Source organism: Haliaeetus leucocephalus, unplaced genomic scaffold (assembly GCF_000737465.1).
Source record: "Haliaeetus leucocephalus isolate CR32 unplaced genomic scaffold, Haliaeetus_leucocephalus-4.0 Scaffold1, whole genome shotgun sequence".
NCBI lineage: Eukaryota > Metazoa > Chordata > Aves > Accipitriformes > Accipitridae > Haliaeetus > Haliaeetus leucocephalus.
The window spans coordinates 4,352,423-4,367,922 of record NW_010972437.1 but is presented as its reverse complement, the minus strand read 5'-3'; the positions used below and the strand labels follow the sequence as shown (position 1 = coordinate 4,367,922).

At 40.2% G+C, this 15,500-nt stretch overlaps 1 protein-coding gene across 3 annotated transcripts in view; it reads right to left on the bottom strand.

Moving 5' to 3' along the window:
• Positions 1–3,218: 3,218 nt before the first annotated feature.
• The window catches only part of SPATS2L (spermatogenesis associated, serine-rich 2-like), a 29,761-nt gene continuing 17,479 nt past the window's right edge, over positions 3,219–15,500 (bottom strand). For all 3 annotated transcript variants that reach the window (XM_010564501.1, XM_010564492.1, XM_010564509.1), the window contains 5 exons: positions 14,301–14,359; positions 9,727–9,836; positions 9,082–9,184; positions 5,821–6,041; positions 3,219–4,649 (listed from right to left, as the gene is read on the bottom strand). In XM_010564501.1, the coding sequence (XP_010562803.1) occupies positions 4,251–4,649; positions 5,821–6,041; positions 9,082–9,184; positions 9,727–9,836; positions 14,301–14,359 (892 nt within the window). In that variant the 3' untranslated portion in view covers positions 3,219–4,250. The remainder of the gene's footprint in view (positions 4,650–5,820; positions 6,042–9,081; positions 9,185–9,726; positions 9,837–14,300; positions 14,360–15,500) is intronic.

Here is a 15,500-nt window from a genome sequence, read left to right as displayed (position 1 = left end):
CAGTTGTTGTTCAGTAGTGTTTAGACTAAAGTCAAGGATTTTTTCAGCTTCTCATGCCCAGCCAGCGAGAAAGCTAGAGGGGCACAAGAAGTTGGCACAGGACACAGCCAGGGCAGCTGACCCAAACTGGCCAACGGTGTATTCCATACCATGGGACGTCCCATCTAGTTTAGGAACTGGGAAGTGGGGGCGGGGAATCACCACTCCAGGACTGGCTGGGCATTGGTCGGCGGGGGGTGAGCAATTGCCCTGCGCATCATTTGTACATTCCAATCCCTTTATTATTACTGTTGTCATTTTATTAGTGTTATCATTATTAGTTTCTTCTTTTCTGTTCTATTAAACCGTTCTTATCTCAATCCACGAGTTTTACTTCTTTTCCCGATTTTCTCCCCCATCCCACTGGGGGGGGGGGGAGTGAGTGAGTGGCTGTGTGGTGCTTAGTTGCTGGCTGGGGTTAAACCCCGACAGCCAGTTGTGCCACCAAAAACTTGGGAGTGAAGCTGCCTGTCCCTTAGCTGCAGTTATAGATGCGAAGTGTGGTTAGAAGTAAAACTCTGTAAATACTCTGCTGTATTAAAGCCCCACAAAAATCTAGATTAATTTTGGGCAAAAGCTTTTAATGAAAGATGTTAAGCAGTAGAAACGGGTAAGGCTGATGTTACAGACCTCCGCTGCCTTTTGAGCTTTTTGAGCATCCATTCTTACAGAATATTCTTGCCGAAAAAATCTGGCTGTTTATACCAGAATTGATCACTCTTGGCTGAAAATTACTTTGCAAATTCATGGGGTCAAGTGATCAGCTGTGTAGCGTGCCCAGAGTTTGCATCAAGGATTTGGCCCTTTTCAAAGTTGCCCCTTTTCTCTATAGATACCTTTTCACTCATTCTAGTCTCTGGTACAACATACGTGAGCATTTTAGTACAGTTTGGTTTAGTAGTTTGCCGTAATAAAATAGCTGTATCGTCTCAAATTCCTGGCAAATTTCTATTATATGCTCACATGGCTAATTGGCAATGGTACTGGAACTTGAGACCTCTGATCCCGTGGTGCCCCTGCTGTAGTCACAAGTATATGAACAGGAAGAATGTAGCTGATTTATAAAATCTTGATGCAGCCCAGTCACTACACAGGGAAGCAGGCTCACAGTAAGAACTGCCATTCATACAAACTCAGACCAGATGTTCCCCTACAACAACAGGGTCCAGGAAAGCACTACAAGATCAATGTTTCCCTTCCAGAATTATTAGTGTCTGTTTCAGGGTGACATTTTCAAACACATGAAGTGTGGGTTTTTTTTTTTTAACCTTTTTATCCAAACATGCCTAAATAATATAGGTTTTCCAAATAGCCTGGCTGTGTTAAGTTACCTTCTCTTTTTAGTTTTCCAACTGCGTACTTGGTCCTTTATCTTGCTGTGTTTAATCTTACACAGAAGATAAATAGATCCAACCTTCTTTAAAATATTGCCCTTCAAGGTGTTTTTCCACTTTTGAAATAGTGTACAAAATGCAGTGGGAATCCCATGTTTGTGTTTGAGTGGTGTCAAACAGCTGTATCTGCTTTGCAAATTGAGGGCACTTTTTTAAAAAAGACGTCTGGCCTGAAAGTCAAGCTTTGTCCTGCCCTTAATTCCCTCACTGCTGTATAAATCCCTTATATTAAAAGGAGTCTCACATTCGGCTAGCTCTGTAATTAGAAGATATAAAAAGAGTCCTGTTGAAAATGGGCCCAAGAGCATCCAATTACTTACAAGTATTGTGAACAGTAATACACTCCTAGAAATTGGCAGATAGAACTCCAAGCATACAGAGACACAAGAAATGAAAGATGAAGAGATACCATTCTGACACAGCTACACTTCAGAGCACAGCCACGTAATATAGTTAAAACCTGTACTGCAATACTAAACCACACTCGGTGTGCTAAGACTGCAGCATTCCCAGGACCAGCCCACTCCCCAGCCCAACCAAATCCATTTTGCATCTCTCACCAAAGAAAATGTGTTTGCATCACAGCCTGAAGAGAAGTGCCGTCTCTCACCTGTCAGTCCTGGGTCTGTCACATACTGAGTCTCCAGTACATCAAAGGTTAGCTGGTACTGAAGAGCGCAAGGTGGTCCTGTTGTGCTGAGTTATGACGTTAGAGATATTATTTATTTGCAGAAGCCTGCGTGTGAGAAGCTGACTTGTGGAATAAAGTAACTTTCAGTAATCCTGTCAAGTGGAGAAGCTATAAGGAAGGGGTAAGCATCATTATAGATAAGTTAGATTTTCTTTTTTTTTTTTTCAGGAGGGGTTACAAGAGACATAAATAAATTTCACAAATTACGTAAGGACAATATAATAAGATTCCTGTCTAATATCTGCATGGAAATTGCAATTACATCTCTTATGGTAAGGTTACAGGTCAAACTGTAAGGCAGCAGATAAATTTTGAAATGCTACCTATCTGATGGGTGTGCACAACACAGATTCTGGAATTTCAGTTCCGTTTACTCAAAACATTCAGCTTAAAAGCATGATAGGTAATTAACTAGGATAGAAGCAGTGCTTGCAATGCTAAGAAATCCAGTGTTTACCTATGCATGTTTATTTTTCTTTCACCACTCTTCCAGATGAAAATGAGTTATTTGCCTTTTAGAATCTGGTTTTACCAATATCACATGTGGAAAACTGTATACAGATATCAAGAGAAATAAAAATAATCAAAATCACCCATAAGGAATGCACCTCACTCTACACTTTGAGATTATTTTTCAAGGGCCACAGAGGAAAAGTAAACGAGTCAGTACAAAGGAAGTGTGCACTCAGCTAACAGAAATTAGGCAGAGGAAATTGGTAAAAAGCAATAGCAAACAATAACCTAGGAATAAACTTTTAAAGATACTCGGGTGTCCTGCTCTTACTGACCTCAGTGGGAGGTCAGTCTTACTGACCTTTTACAGCTTTCCAATTCTGACACTTAGGCCAGTAGTTCACCTGATGCCAGGTCTGGATTCTGACACCTTGCTATGTTAAATAACTTATATTAAAAGTATGTCCAGGATGGAGGCGGCTCTCCTGTGCACTTGTGGCATTAGAATCTAGCTAAAAGCAAAAGCCTAGTCCTATCCAAACTCAGCTGAAAGCCACCCACTGATACCAGTTGAATTAAGCAAATACAATTTCAGTAATATCACAAAGGTTAGGCACTGCAAAGCAGCAAACACCAGAATATTTTAGAAAGAAGATTTTAATTTTTTGGAAGAAACAGGTTTTCTGAAATACAGAATCAGAACATTAAGACTAGGTAAGATTTTTATTTTAATAGAAAACTGGGAAGGATGTAGTATCTGCTCAGATATGTACCTCCACATTCTGCTGCATGTTGCTGTAACAAATTTATTAGTCATAGCTCTCGTTATGGACAGATGGTTCCTACAGCAAAAATATAGAAAAATAATTTGGATTCAAGTCTAGAACACCTGCAACTTTTCATATGCAAAAAAATAACTCCAACTAGTCATAGAAAAGTGGCTGATGGGGATGGAGAATAGGGCTGTGCATCTGAATAGCCATGACTATGTACATTCCAAACTTAAGAAATGAGCATTTTTCCTCAGCCTCATAAAAATAGTTTGTCAATGAAAAATACCAATATGTAATACATTTAATACAATTTATACTTGAATTTAAAGATCTCAGATTATGGAATAATAAGCTAAAATCAAATGTACTGCTTTTTCAAATGTTCTTGTATATAACAATACTCTCTGTGTATACAGTGTGCATGCATGTACGTGTATACACGCACAGAAAGAAAGAGGTGTATAGAGATTTGCTGAAAAATTCTACAAGATTATCTGATTTCATTGCAGACCACAGCATACAGACTTCCTGGGATCCTTCTAACACAGGCTGCTCTAAAAAACAATAATGTTGACTGGTATAACCACATATCTACAAGTTTTTGCTATTATGAATTTAATTATCAATTTATTTTTCCAATCTAGATTTCATTTTTCTAAGAATGCTGCTTTGGTAAGATTCCGTACTGTCATGACAAAATAACTGTGAACATATTGGGCAAAGCCTTGAAAGTATGAATTAATTTTGATAATTAGTAAGTAATAAAGATACCAACAAGTTTTAAGCAGCAACAGATTTAAAATGACTATGTTCTGACTTATTTTCTTCACCAACAAGCATCTCGAGCAAGAAACTAAAATGAAGAGATTAAATTTCTCTGCCTGCCATCACTGTGACATTTTAAGCCACCAAAGTCACAGCTGGCACTGAAAGAACGGTGGCATCAGCAGAGACCTCCATCCTTGCAGGACATAAATTGCATTGCGACACCCTGCCAACATTGCCTTGGAAAGGCCTGTGATCTGCAGTGTCTGGTGTATGATGCTTTCGTCGGGTCTTTTCTGAATGTGTTGGATTCTCTGTGGTCCTTGTAGTTGTGGACTGCTCTTGATTTTTCATAGCTCCTTTATTTTTAGATCTGAAGCTGTTATGCTGCTGTCTTCTGTGTTCAGACCTGGAACCACTCTTTACATTATTTTGATCTGCCTCATTACTGGCACCTTGTGACTTAAGAGATCCATTGAGCCGGATGTTTTGGTGCTGTGGGTTGAATCTTCGTCTCTGGCTAGAAGGCCCATTCTACTCAGAAAGAAATTGGATAACTGTTAGGTTATCTGAATCCTTTCAACAGGACAAGAAATACAGCAATCAGAATTAACAAAAATTACAGAATAAAATTTTCAGTGTAACTAAGAGAGGGAAAGCACTATACAGGTTTCGATTGTTGCCAGAGTTCTCTATTCATAACACTTCAAAACTGAACTATGAGTAATATGTGACATCTCAGTAGCCTGGAAAAATAGATGGCAGGTTCACCACTGATGCCAAATTAAAACCTGCCGTGATTCAAGAGAATGCCAAAAAGGGGATGAAATACTAGACATCTCAATAGCAACAGTTAAGAAGCACTGAAGAACTTGATACTGATTTTTTTTCCAAAATCACAAAAATACCTATCCTAGTAAAGTATTGTGTAAATACCACAATAAGACTGCAGGAAGAACAGAAATTCACATGTAAATTAAAGTCAAGTTAAGAATCCACACGGTGGGAGAAATGTCCATTGTGATATCTTGCTCAGAGGAAGCTTTGATCCTTAGTGGAAAGAGGCTGAATTGCTTTATTTCCATGACTGCCAGGCAGCTGATTCCATACATGCACTGACATTATGTAATGCTCCTACGTTTCCCTTCAGGCACCTACTTGACACTAAAATCCCTACTGGGACAAAATGCAGACCAACTTCAGTGGCAGCTTTACCTAAGCGCAACAGTACAAGGACATTCCAAGGTGCTCTTATAATGAAATAGTTATCAATATAGCACAATACTATATTATACAGCTCTTGAAATAATATGCTTTTAAACCTGGCAGGATTCCGCTTTCAAAGTCTATCTAATAATCATGCTTCAACAGCACATCAACTGATCACTTGTGAAGGATCAGAAATAAATGTTTCTCCACCGTAGCATGGAGGGCAATTAGCTATTACAGACAGTTTTTCTTTCTCAGTCTATTAACTGCCACTAGTCATTTCTGAACACCAGACAGCAGTCTTTGCTGGTATGGCATTTCTGGTATTTACACCTTGTATGTTCACACTGCCTTGAAAATGAAGCTGGAAAATATATACTTGCATATTTTCAAAAATTATTAATTAAATATACGGACTGCAAACCAGTATTTGATTTTGTATTAACAACTTCCAATGAAATTTTTGAAATAGTTTAGTTCATAACTGGTTTCTTACCTGCTTATTTGTCAGGGTTCCTTGGGAAGAAGATTCTGTAGGATTGGAAGAAAGATGACTTTGTATTTTAGTGCTGGCTGTTTTATTATCAGAGTTCTTGGCATTACTAGAGGACTTTCGGGTGTGCGTATTTTGCTTGCCAGTTGTTGCATGCGAGGTCATTGAAGACAGCACTGAATTACATGGTGTTCTTGAGGAATAGTTGTTCTTTGGGTGAGAAACTATAAAAAAAAGTATTCTGTGTTATCAGTTAAAAGATCAACATCTAAACATAAGGCTTTATTCTTACCCTGCTTACAGTTCGTTTTGGTAGCATTGTTCCAGCCTTACTTTAAATAATGAAGTAAGCTAGATAACTAGGGTTGGGATTAGGCCATAGCATTTTATTTCTGTGAAACTGCCTCATTGTGAAGCACTTCTGGACAAAAGAGCCAATGTGGTGGAACTGTGCTAAAACTGGAAGGAGCCTGGCAGAAGGCTAGGCTTTGGTCCTCCAAGAAAACTTTTTACAATCCATGGCACCTATTGGTTTGCTTGTGAACTTTTAACCAGTTGAGCTGACAGGACTGCCTCATGCAATGTTGCCCTATCAATAATGTTCCTAATGGGAGTCTTCAGGCAACAAAGGAAGAAACACAGGAACACAGGAAGGAAGTGAGTGGCATGCCAGTAACTCTCTCAACTGCTTTAGGTCAAAGGAAGTTGTGCATGCAGACACCACAGACTGAATTTGATTCCAAATTATTCTTTGATCATGGAAGGCTGCAGAGGCTGACATTTGCTATCTATGTATGTATTAGCTACAACACAGGTAACAGCCATAAAAGCTTCCTCAGTATGTCTAAATATTTTTTAAGGAGGAAAAAAAAAAAAGTCTAGTGCCTATTGCTCATTCCTCTCTAAGGAGATGATTAACAAAGATTCTCCTGTACCATGGATATCTATAAAAACTGGAACTGAATGCAGTGCACTAATCCACTTCATGTAGATCATGGCAGTCAGCACCATCAGGAACTACTATTGCTCATCTCAGTATATTCCTGCTCCCTACTTCTTAGTATTTTGAGACTGCCTGATTTCTTAACCACTTTCATGTCTGGATATGAAGTGCACGAAGCAAATCCTTGATTCCTACCTCTCTGCATTTCCACAAGCTCTTTAAGCTGCCTGCTTCTGTGCAATGGCCCCTAAGCAGTCTCAAAGAGGACTCTGAGGCTACTGAAGTTCTCGATCTTAATTTGCTGTTCTGATTTTTCTGATCATGGAATTTTCCTGTTTCCTTCTGGTAGAGGTGACAAACCAGAGGCTCGCTTCAGTGAGACACCTGTTGTTTTATCTAAGAGATGCTTCTCTTTTTCCACTTTTAGTACAGAGAAAGGAGATGTGGAATAATTTTAGCAACTGAGCATCATCTGTTAGGTTTTTTGAGGCTCTTACTCACTTACGCCAACATCAGCTATTTCTCCCACTAGGTGTCCTCTTTAGAAAATGCAATGATTTGCACAATGAACTGAATTTTCTGTCCTAAGTTCAGTGAGGCTGGCTGTCACTGAATTCTACTGCTCTCTTGTCTAAAACAGACTGTTGCACATAGAAGCCCATATAAAAATCCAGGTGCTTGTCATAAAAATGTATTTTTAACAAAAAAGATGTACACTGAAGGCGTACCATCGGGCATTCTGGATATATGTCAGTCCAATTATTTTTGTTTCTTCCTGTCCTTAATTGTGAGTGTATGCTGCCCACCCTCTTCTTATGTTAGAACGTGCCTGCCTTTGCACAAGCTCTACGGTTTTGGTTATTGCTTTTGTTAAATCAAATAAATGATCTTATCAAAGACATGCCAACAGCGTAAGTTGCTCATCTAAGGTCACTGAGGGCAGATTAAAAGTAAGTTCTTCAGACGGCCAGTGTACCATCAGTCATTTGTAAGATGGCACTGCTTCCCTGCTAATAGCTGTTCTTTTGACTTCACTGACCTGATTTCAACAGGTCTGCATCAAACTATGCTTAAGTAATGCTTTACTGAAATGAGGTATAAATAATTAACTTTCAGATTAACTGCAGCTGGAAGTTATTTAGGAAAGTAGTTCAATGAGTTGAAAAAAATAGTCTATGGTTGCATCAAAAGCAGCTGTGGTTATATTAGTCAGGATAATCTTTACAGAATTTTCAATTTTCAATCTCTTAAGCTTCAGGGTATGAGATAGGGTCTATGAGGTGACTGTGAACAATTAGATGCATTACTGGGAAGCTTATGCCTTCCTTTGAAACATCCTGGGTTGGCTTCAGTAAGAGACATGATACAGGGTTAGATGGATCTTCGAAGTGTTCTACAAAAGCAATTCTTACGGTCTAATGAATGAAACTGGTTATGCCTCAAAGGAGTCAGTTTTTTAGCTGTGCAGTCAGAAGGTCATATTGGCAGACTGTGGTATTTTTTCTTTTTTCTATTTCTAGTAACTCCTTGAAGACATTAATTATTTTTCTTCCCAAAATTGTTTTCCTTCCCTCAAGATGCACTAGTTCAGTATTGTGTTAACAGTTTTTCTCCTAAGTGATGGTACTGATGGGATATCATGGGACATAGTAGCATTTGGGGCAAAGCATTATAGCATTTGCTTTTTTTTTGGGGGGGGGGGGAGCACAACAAAGATGAGAAATAGGTTATCTCATATTTTGCAACATGGACATGACACTTGGAGCAGAAAGTGAACCTGAATTTCCAAGCAGAAGGGTGGATGATTTGGAAACAGGAACATTTGGGACTACCTTTAGCTCCTGAAAAACCCAGTGAATACTGTTACAAAGCTGGGGAGTTACTTCCTAGCAGGAGAGATCTGAACTGGTCTCATAACATTATGCTTACACAAAGAAGCTTCCGATTTACTAGTTATTCATAAATTACTGAATTTGAGTGTTCCCCAGAGCTGACTTTTATTTCCACTTGGAAATAACTGTTTAGATGGAAAACTCTACCTGATCTGAATAACACCTGGAAATCTCTGACAAGGAGGGCACTGTGCACATGCAGATGGACTGTGCAGCACAGGTACACTGTGTCTAATGTGTTGCATACTGTAAAGTTGACTTGTGCATGTTCAGGAAACCTGCTGTATCCAGATATACCATTCATGTCAGGCTTGCTGCATACACACACACAGGCAGTACACATGCCATTATTTCTGCTGGCATTTCCTGAACAGGTATGTGGAACACTATGTTCCGAGAACTTCAGTGTGAGGAATCACCAGCACTTACTTTCTCCACAGAGCTGAATTTGGGTCTTCAGCTGTTCTGTATCACAGGAAAATCGGGCAGACCTGCCCAGCTCTTCATCATATTTCCGTTCACTCACAAAGTGCTGCAAAAAATACAGACAAATTAACAGTGATTTGCATTCTGAGCAAAAGACTGTATGGATGGTACAGAAACCAATCAATACTTACCTTAAGTTCACTTTAAGGCTCAGCAAACTCTTGACCCTGCCCTGTACACAGAATCTCTATGCAGAACCAAGTATTTTCCCATCCTTACCAAATTACATGTCTCACAGCCCAGTGATGGGTGGATCATTCCCACACTTGGGAAGTGGGTCATTTCATTGGAGTATATGCATTTGATCACTGAACCTGAAGCTATCGGGTTTACTCATTAACTGAGTCTGATAAATGATACACAAACAGCAAAACTCCCCACGGCTACACTTACGAGGGCGTAGCTTACACTTCTCTGTACGCTGCTCAGAGGTGCTATAATACTTTAAGAAGGTATGCTTTCCCCATGGAAAGCTAGTTACCCTTTGGCCCATAGCAGGAATGAACAGCCTGGGCATTTTAACATGACAGCTCTTTCTTGGCATTTATGCTAACAGCTGAAATACCCAAACAGAAGTGAATGCCTGACCTTAATTTCAGCCCTGAGTTCAGACAGTTGTGCTTCAGCCATGTGACTGGCTAGGTCTGTCAGTCTCTTCAGCTCCTCAGCTTTCTTCTGCCGAGCAGTCAGGATTTCCACTGCCAAATACCAATAGTCAATAATTAATGCTACGAAGGTAAATTGCTCTGTAATTCATTACTCTTTGGGCATTAACACTCTATGTCACATGTGAGACAAGCACACACATCTCGGACCCCTGACTTCAACTGGACTTGCAATATGCTGCTTGCACAGATAAAGTCAATCAGTGTATTTAACTGAACTGCCTGGTGTTGAAAAAGATCTGAAAATGGGACAGCTGTCAGAAAATCAAAGTTAAATCAATCCTTCAACATTTAGACAAACAGGGGCAGAGACATGTTGTTTTGAGTTTTGCAGTGCTTTATTTTTAAGCACAAAATCAGGGAGCCTTCCACAGAGACATGGAAAGAAGCATTACATTGAGTCAACAGCCTGTTTCTGAAGACATGCTATATTCTATCTACACAGGGGCATTTCAGTTCCTCTGAAATTTGTGTTTATATATTGGGTTTGCATGCCAAGGTTTTGGTAGCAGGGGGACTACAGGGGTGGCTTCTGTAAGAAGCTGCTAGAAGCTTCCCCCATGTCTGATAAAGCCAATGCCAGCCGGCTCCAAGATGGACCTGCTGTTGGCCAAGGCCGAGCCAACCAGCAAAAGTGGCAGCGCCTCTGTGATAACATTTTTAAGAAGGGAAAAAAAGAGTTGCTGTGGCACAGAAACAGCAGCTGGAGAGAGGAGTGAGAACATGTAAGAGAAACAACCCTGCAGACACCAAGGTCAGTGAAGAAGGAGGGGGAGGAGATGCTCCAGGGGCTGGAGCAGAGTTTCCCCTGCAGCCCGGGGTGAAGACCATGGTGAGGCAGGCTATCCCCCTGCAGCCCATGGAGGACCCCACGCCGGAGCAGGGGGATGCTGAAAGGAGGCTGTGACCCTGTGGGAAGCCCGCGCTGGAGCAGGCTCCTGGCAGGACCTGTGGCCCCATGGAGAGAGGAGCCCACGCTGGAGCAGTGTGTGACTGAAGGACTGCACCCCATGGAAGGGACCCACACTGGAGCAGTTCGTGAAGAACTGTCTCCCGTGGGAGGGACCCCATGCTGGAGAAGGGGAAGAGTATGAGGAGTCCTGCCCCTGAGGAGGAAGGATCGGCAGAGACAATGTGTGATGAACTGACCCCGACCCCCATTCCCCATCCCCCCGTGCAGCTGAGGGGGAAGATGCAGAGAATCCGGGAGTGAAGCTGTGCCTGGGAAGAAGGGAGGTGTGGGGGGAAGGTGTTTTAAGATTTGGTTTTATTTCTCATTACGCTACTCTGATTTGATTGGTAATAAATTAAATTAATTTTCCCCAAGTCGAGTCTGTTTTGCCTGTGACAGTAATTGCGGAGTGATCTCCCTGCCCTTATCTGGGCCATGAGCCTTCTGTTACGTTTTCTCTCCCCTGTCCCGCTGATAGGAGGACTGATAGAACGGCTTTGGTGGGCACCTGGCATCCAGCCAGGGTCAACCCACCACAATAGCTTATGTTAAAATCACCAGCATTGCTATTTTGCTTTCAAGTACAGAATATATACAATTGCCATTTCTACAGCAAAGCAATATTACAAAGGCCAACAGTCTTTATGAAAAAATACTGAATGTTCACTGCTGCCCATCTTGTATACTTTATATAAGGACGGGGTGAATAGTTATGTTCTTATAGGAAAAAATTAATCATGAACCACAAAGCAACAGTCCACTTATGTGCAGGATAACGTGACTACAATTCTGGTGGAAAATTAAATACTCTAGTATTTGTAGTGCAAACTCTATTACCTACAGGGTGACTCAATGTAAAAGCAACAACTGATTAATTGGCTGGTGGGATCAGTACTTATGGCAGAGAGGAAAAATATCATTTAAATATAAAATAATAACAAACATAGTCTTTTGTCTAGAGCTTATGTCTACAGTCAGGGTGAGTGGTAGTTGTTGTAAACTATCCCAAGGCCACAGACTCCATTACAGCTGTGGAGACTGTGGCTTCTTTGCCTTCTTTTGCCACAAATTTCCAGAGCAGACTTGGCGAGTCACCTAACCAGCTCATACTTTGTAATGCCATTTTTTAGGTGAGAATTAATAATATTTCACAAAGAGTTTGCTTCTCAACCCACTATCATTTATTTAAGCAGATGGCATCTTCTTTTGAAAGCATCATAGAATGGTTTGGGTTAGAAGGGACCTTTAAAGGTCATCTAGTCCACCCCCCTGCAATGAGCAGGGACATCTTCAACGACATCAGGATGCTCAGAGCCCTGTCCAACCCGACCTTGAATGTTTCCAGGGATGGAGCATCTACCGCCTCTCTGGGCAACCTGTTCCAGTGTTTCACCAAGTAGAGCATGGTCCAGCAGGTGCAGCTGTGTGGGAACAACCAAACCATATGATAGAGGAGCATGTGTCACACAGGGCAGGGAAGGCACAGGGTGGCTACAGTTCCTTTAGCCCTGTTGGTAAATCTGTGCTTACATTATTACTTATGCTAAGAACAGGTGTGTATCTATCTCTCTAGCTGATGTTTTAACTTCTTTTTTTGTGGAATATGGTCTACAAGTCTGAGAAAATTTTATCAGATTAAACAAACAGTTTACTAGCTGTTTTTCTTTGTCCAATAGTTCTGCTTTATTGCTTATTCTAGGTAATGCTAATATTGTTCCTCCCCAAGGTCAGCATCCCCTTTGCTGAAGTGACTGCCCAAACCTTATGATCTCATTTCATACCGGCACTTACCTCCACATGAGATGCCAGCCCAATACCCATTTTTAAAAAACCCCGAAATTATCATATTTGGAAATTTTCCCAGTATTGACAGTAAGAGTAAGATTACCCACATAAAATAGTCCTCCAGTGCAGCAAAGAGATGTGAAAATAAATAATAATGTACATCTTGGTTAACACCTTACAGTCCTCTAACAACTTTCTGCCTAAAGTTCTGAAGGCAGTTTACAAGTCTACAACAGCCTGAGAGACAGCAGAAACTACATTGTTAAAGATGGGTACTGGGGCCATCCAGTGCCACATGTGGAGTCAATACGAAAGCAGGGAAGTAAAACCTGCCATGCACAAATGTAGCACTTTGCATGCCTGTAGATAAGAATTAGGTTTACTTTCCACAAAAATTACTACTATACCTGGCCAAGATTAATGAAGGTGCCCTATGATACCATGAGCCCTGGATGGTGGATTTCAAAAATGTGGTTTTGTTTATGCGGTTAGGGCTTAGATCGATGTCTGCTGCTATCACTGGGAATTTTACCATTAGTTTCCTGGGAGTCAGTGCATGCCCGTGTAGATGATTATGGCCACCTGGTCTCTGCAGGTAACCAAAAAGCTGCTGATACATTTCCATCCACAACTCCTCCCAAGAATAACACAGAACTCCAAATCCACATCTATTTCATGTTAGTACTAGAAAAGTTAGCATACAAAATTCCAAACACAAACTAATGCCAATCTTTGCTGTAACAGCTCATACCTTTTAGTTTCCACACATATACAACTGCAAGAGACTTAGCTAACAATGGAGGATTTAAATTATTTTTTTAAATAAAAATTTAACTAGTATACATTTGTGAACTAAGTGAGAGTTCTATATGTAAATGAAGCATTCAAGAATGTTACACATATATTTGTAACCCTCCTTGGAAGGACCTTAAATTCACAAATCCATAAAAGGATTGTATGCATACATAGCAGTGATATATTAATCTGCCAGGCAAAGTATCATTCCAACCATACATTGGTTAACCTTCAGTTTCTCACTTAGCCCTCTCTATTGAAACACACCCCCATGATTACTGGGCCATGAATACCATATCTCAGATGGGGTATAAGACAGATATTGTGGTGTCCTAATACATGACTCATCTTGCTTTTTTTTTTTCCGAAACCAGAATACATATACCTTACCTATGCAAAAACCAGAGACGACATGAAAGCCTGGAATCAGATCAACTCCTACAGATTATTAAGAAAACAGATTCCAGTAAACATCTAGGTTTTTATTTTTTATTGTTCCAATTCATAAGCCTGATCACTATCCCTTAAAGCTATGCAAGGCCACACAATAACCTATTCCCCTAGTAATTTCCAGTACTCTAACTCATATATGTAATATAATCAAGCAAACAGTGATTAAGAAATGGAAACAAAGTAATTGACAAACCATAAAGGGGGCAGGGGAGGAAGGAGTGATTAAAAAGCTCTGATAAGTAAGCACAAGGAATAAATAATTTAAATCTAACTTCATATGAAATTTTGGTTTACCTTAATTTCATAATACTGAAATTTTGATGCAAAATCATAATATAGAAACTATACAGAAACTGTCCCGGAACATCGAAGACTTATTTGATTGCATACATATAACAATGAAAGACGCTGGAATGCTACTAACCAAATTTATGTACTGTGTAATTTTCTGCCAAACAAAACAAATGTTTCCATGACTATTCCAAAGGTTCCCTGTGTATTTTTTTACTTACTGGCTTCTTCTTTAACTTTATCAATTTCTGCCATTAATGATACTTCTTTGTCTACGATGCTAAAAAAGGAAAAAAAGAAAGAAAAAAAACACCACAATTTAATCCATGCTAGAACTCCATCAAAATCGAAAGCTGTAACTACACAAAGACTTCAGGCTTTAGTTATAGGCAGCTTTGAAATTAATAAGACTTAAAAAATGGAAGCTGAAAAAACAGCTAGGCAAACTGACTACAAAAAACTAGCGATAAACAGCGTATGCTGATTTACACAAACATCTCACTGGCCTGTCCATGTGTCTGCACAGATGTGGAAGTCACCCGGATTTAACCCCTTTGGCACTGCCTAGGCACAGCAGTCCTCAAATGACTAAACAGTCTATTTCCTAATTAAGCCAGATATGCCATTGCTACTACCCAGGTTCATACAGCTTAGCTCTCAGTGCAGTATTAAGAACAAAACAGAGTTAAAGTTGTGTGGAAAGAAGTCCTTCTCTTCCTTAAATAGAGATATTCTTGCAATATATGTCATGGTAAAGAAGAAAATGGTTTGTGATGTAAATAAGCATTAATGTATCTCCATAACAGAGGTCAGCTTCCTTGCTCCCCATTCTCTCCAGGACTGGGAAGGTGTGGTTCCACTTTTACCTGGCCTTCCTAAAGGTCTCATGTGCCTTTCGTTTCAGAAATCTCTGGTGCACAATCCCTGACAGTGCTTTTAAGCTGTCAAAGTGCAAACTGATCAGGTGGGTCTACTGAGAGCAGTGGGTTTGTAAATTGTTTACGTCATCAACCCAGCGACATTGTTCAGTGAAATAACACCACTGCAGAATGGACAGTGCTCTGGTGTGCCACTCCATCTTCCCCTCACTAGATTATTCTTAGTCACGTTCACATTTAATAAACATCACCAATGTTAATGTTTGTGTTTGCATAAGTGAGTAAACTCAAGCAGCCGGGGGTAAATCACAAAAAGTAGGTCAAACACCAGGAGTAAATCCAGGTACGCACTCAAGGGAAGAGTGGAATTCTCACCCTTTCAGTAAAATAATCCTTAAACGTAAGCTTTTGTACCCAGTGAAGACACTGAGTTATATGTGAACTAGCTTCCATCAGAAGGAAGACGTTATAGAAAACTCAAGAACAAAACATTTGTCTAGAATGCCCTTAGCAAGACAGGAAAGATCCTACAGAGTTCAGTGG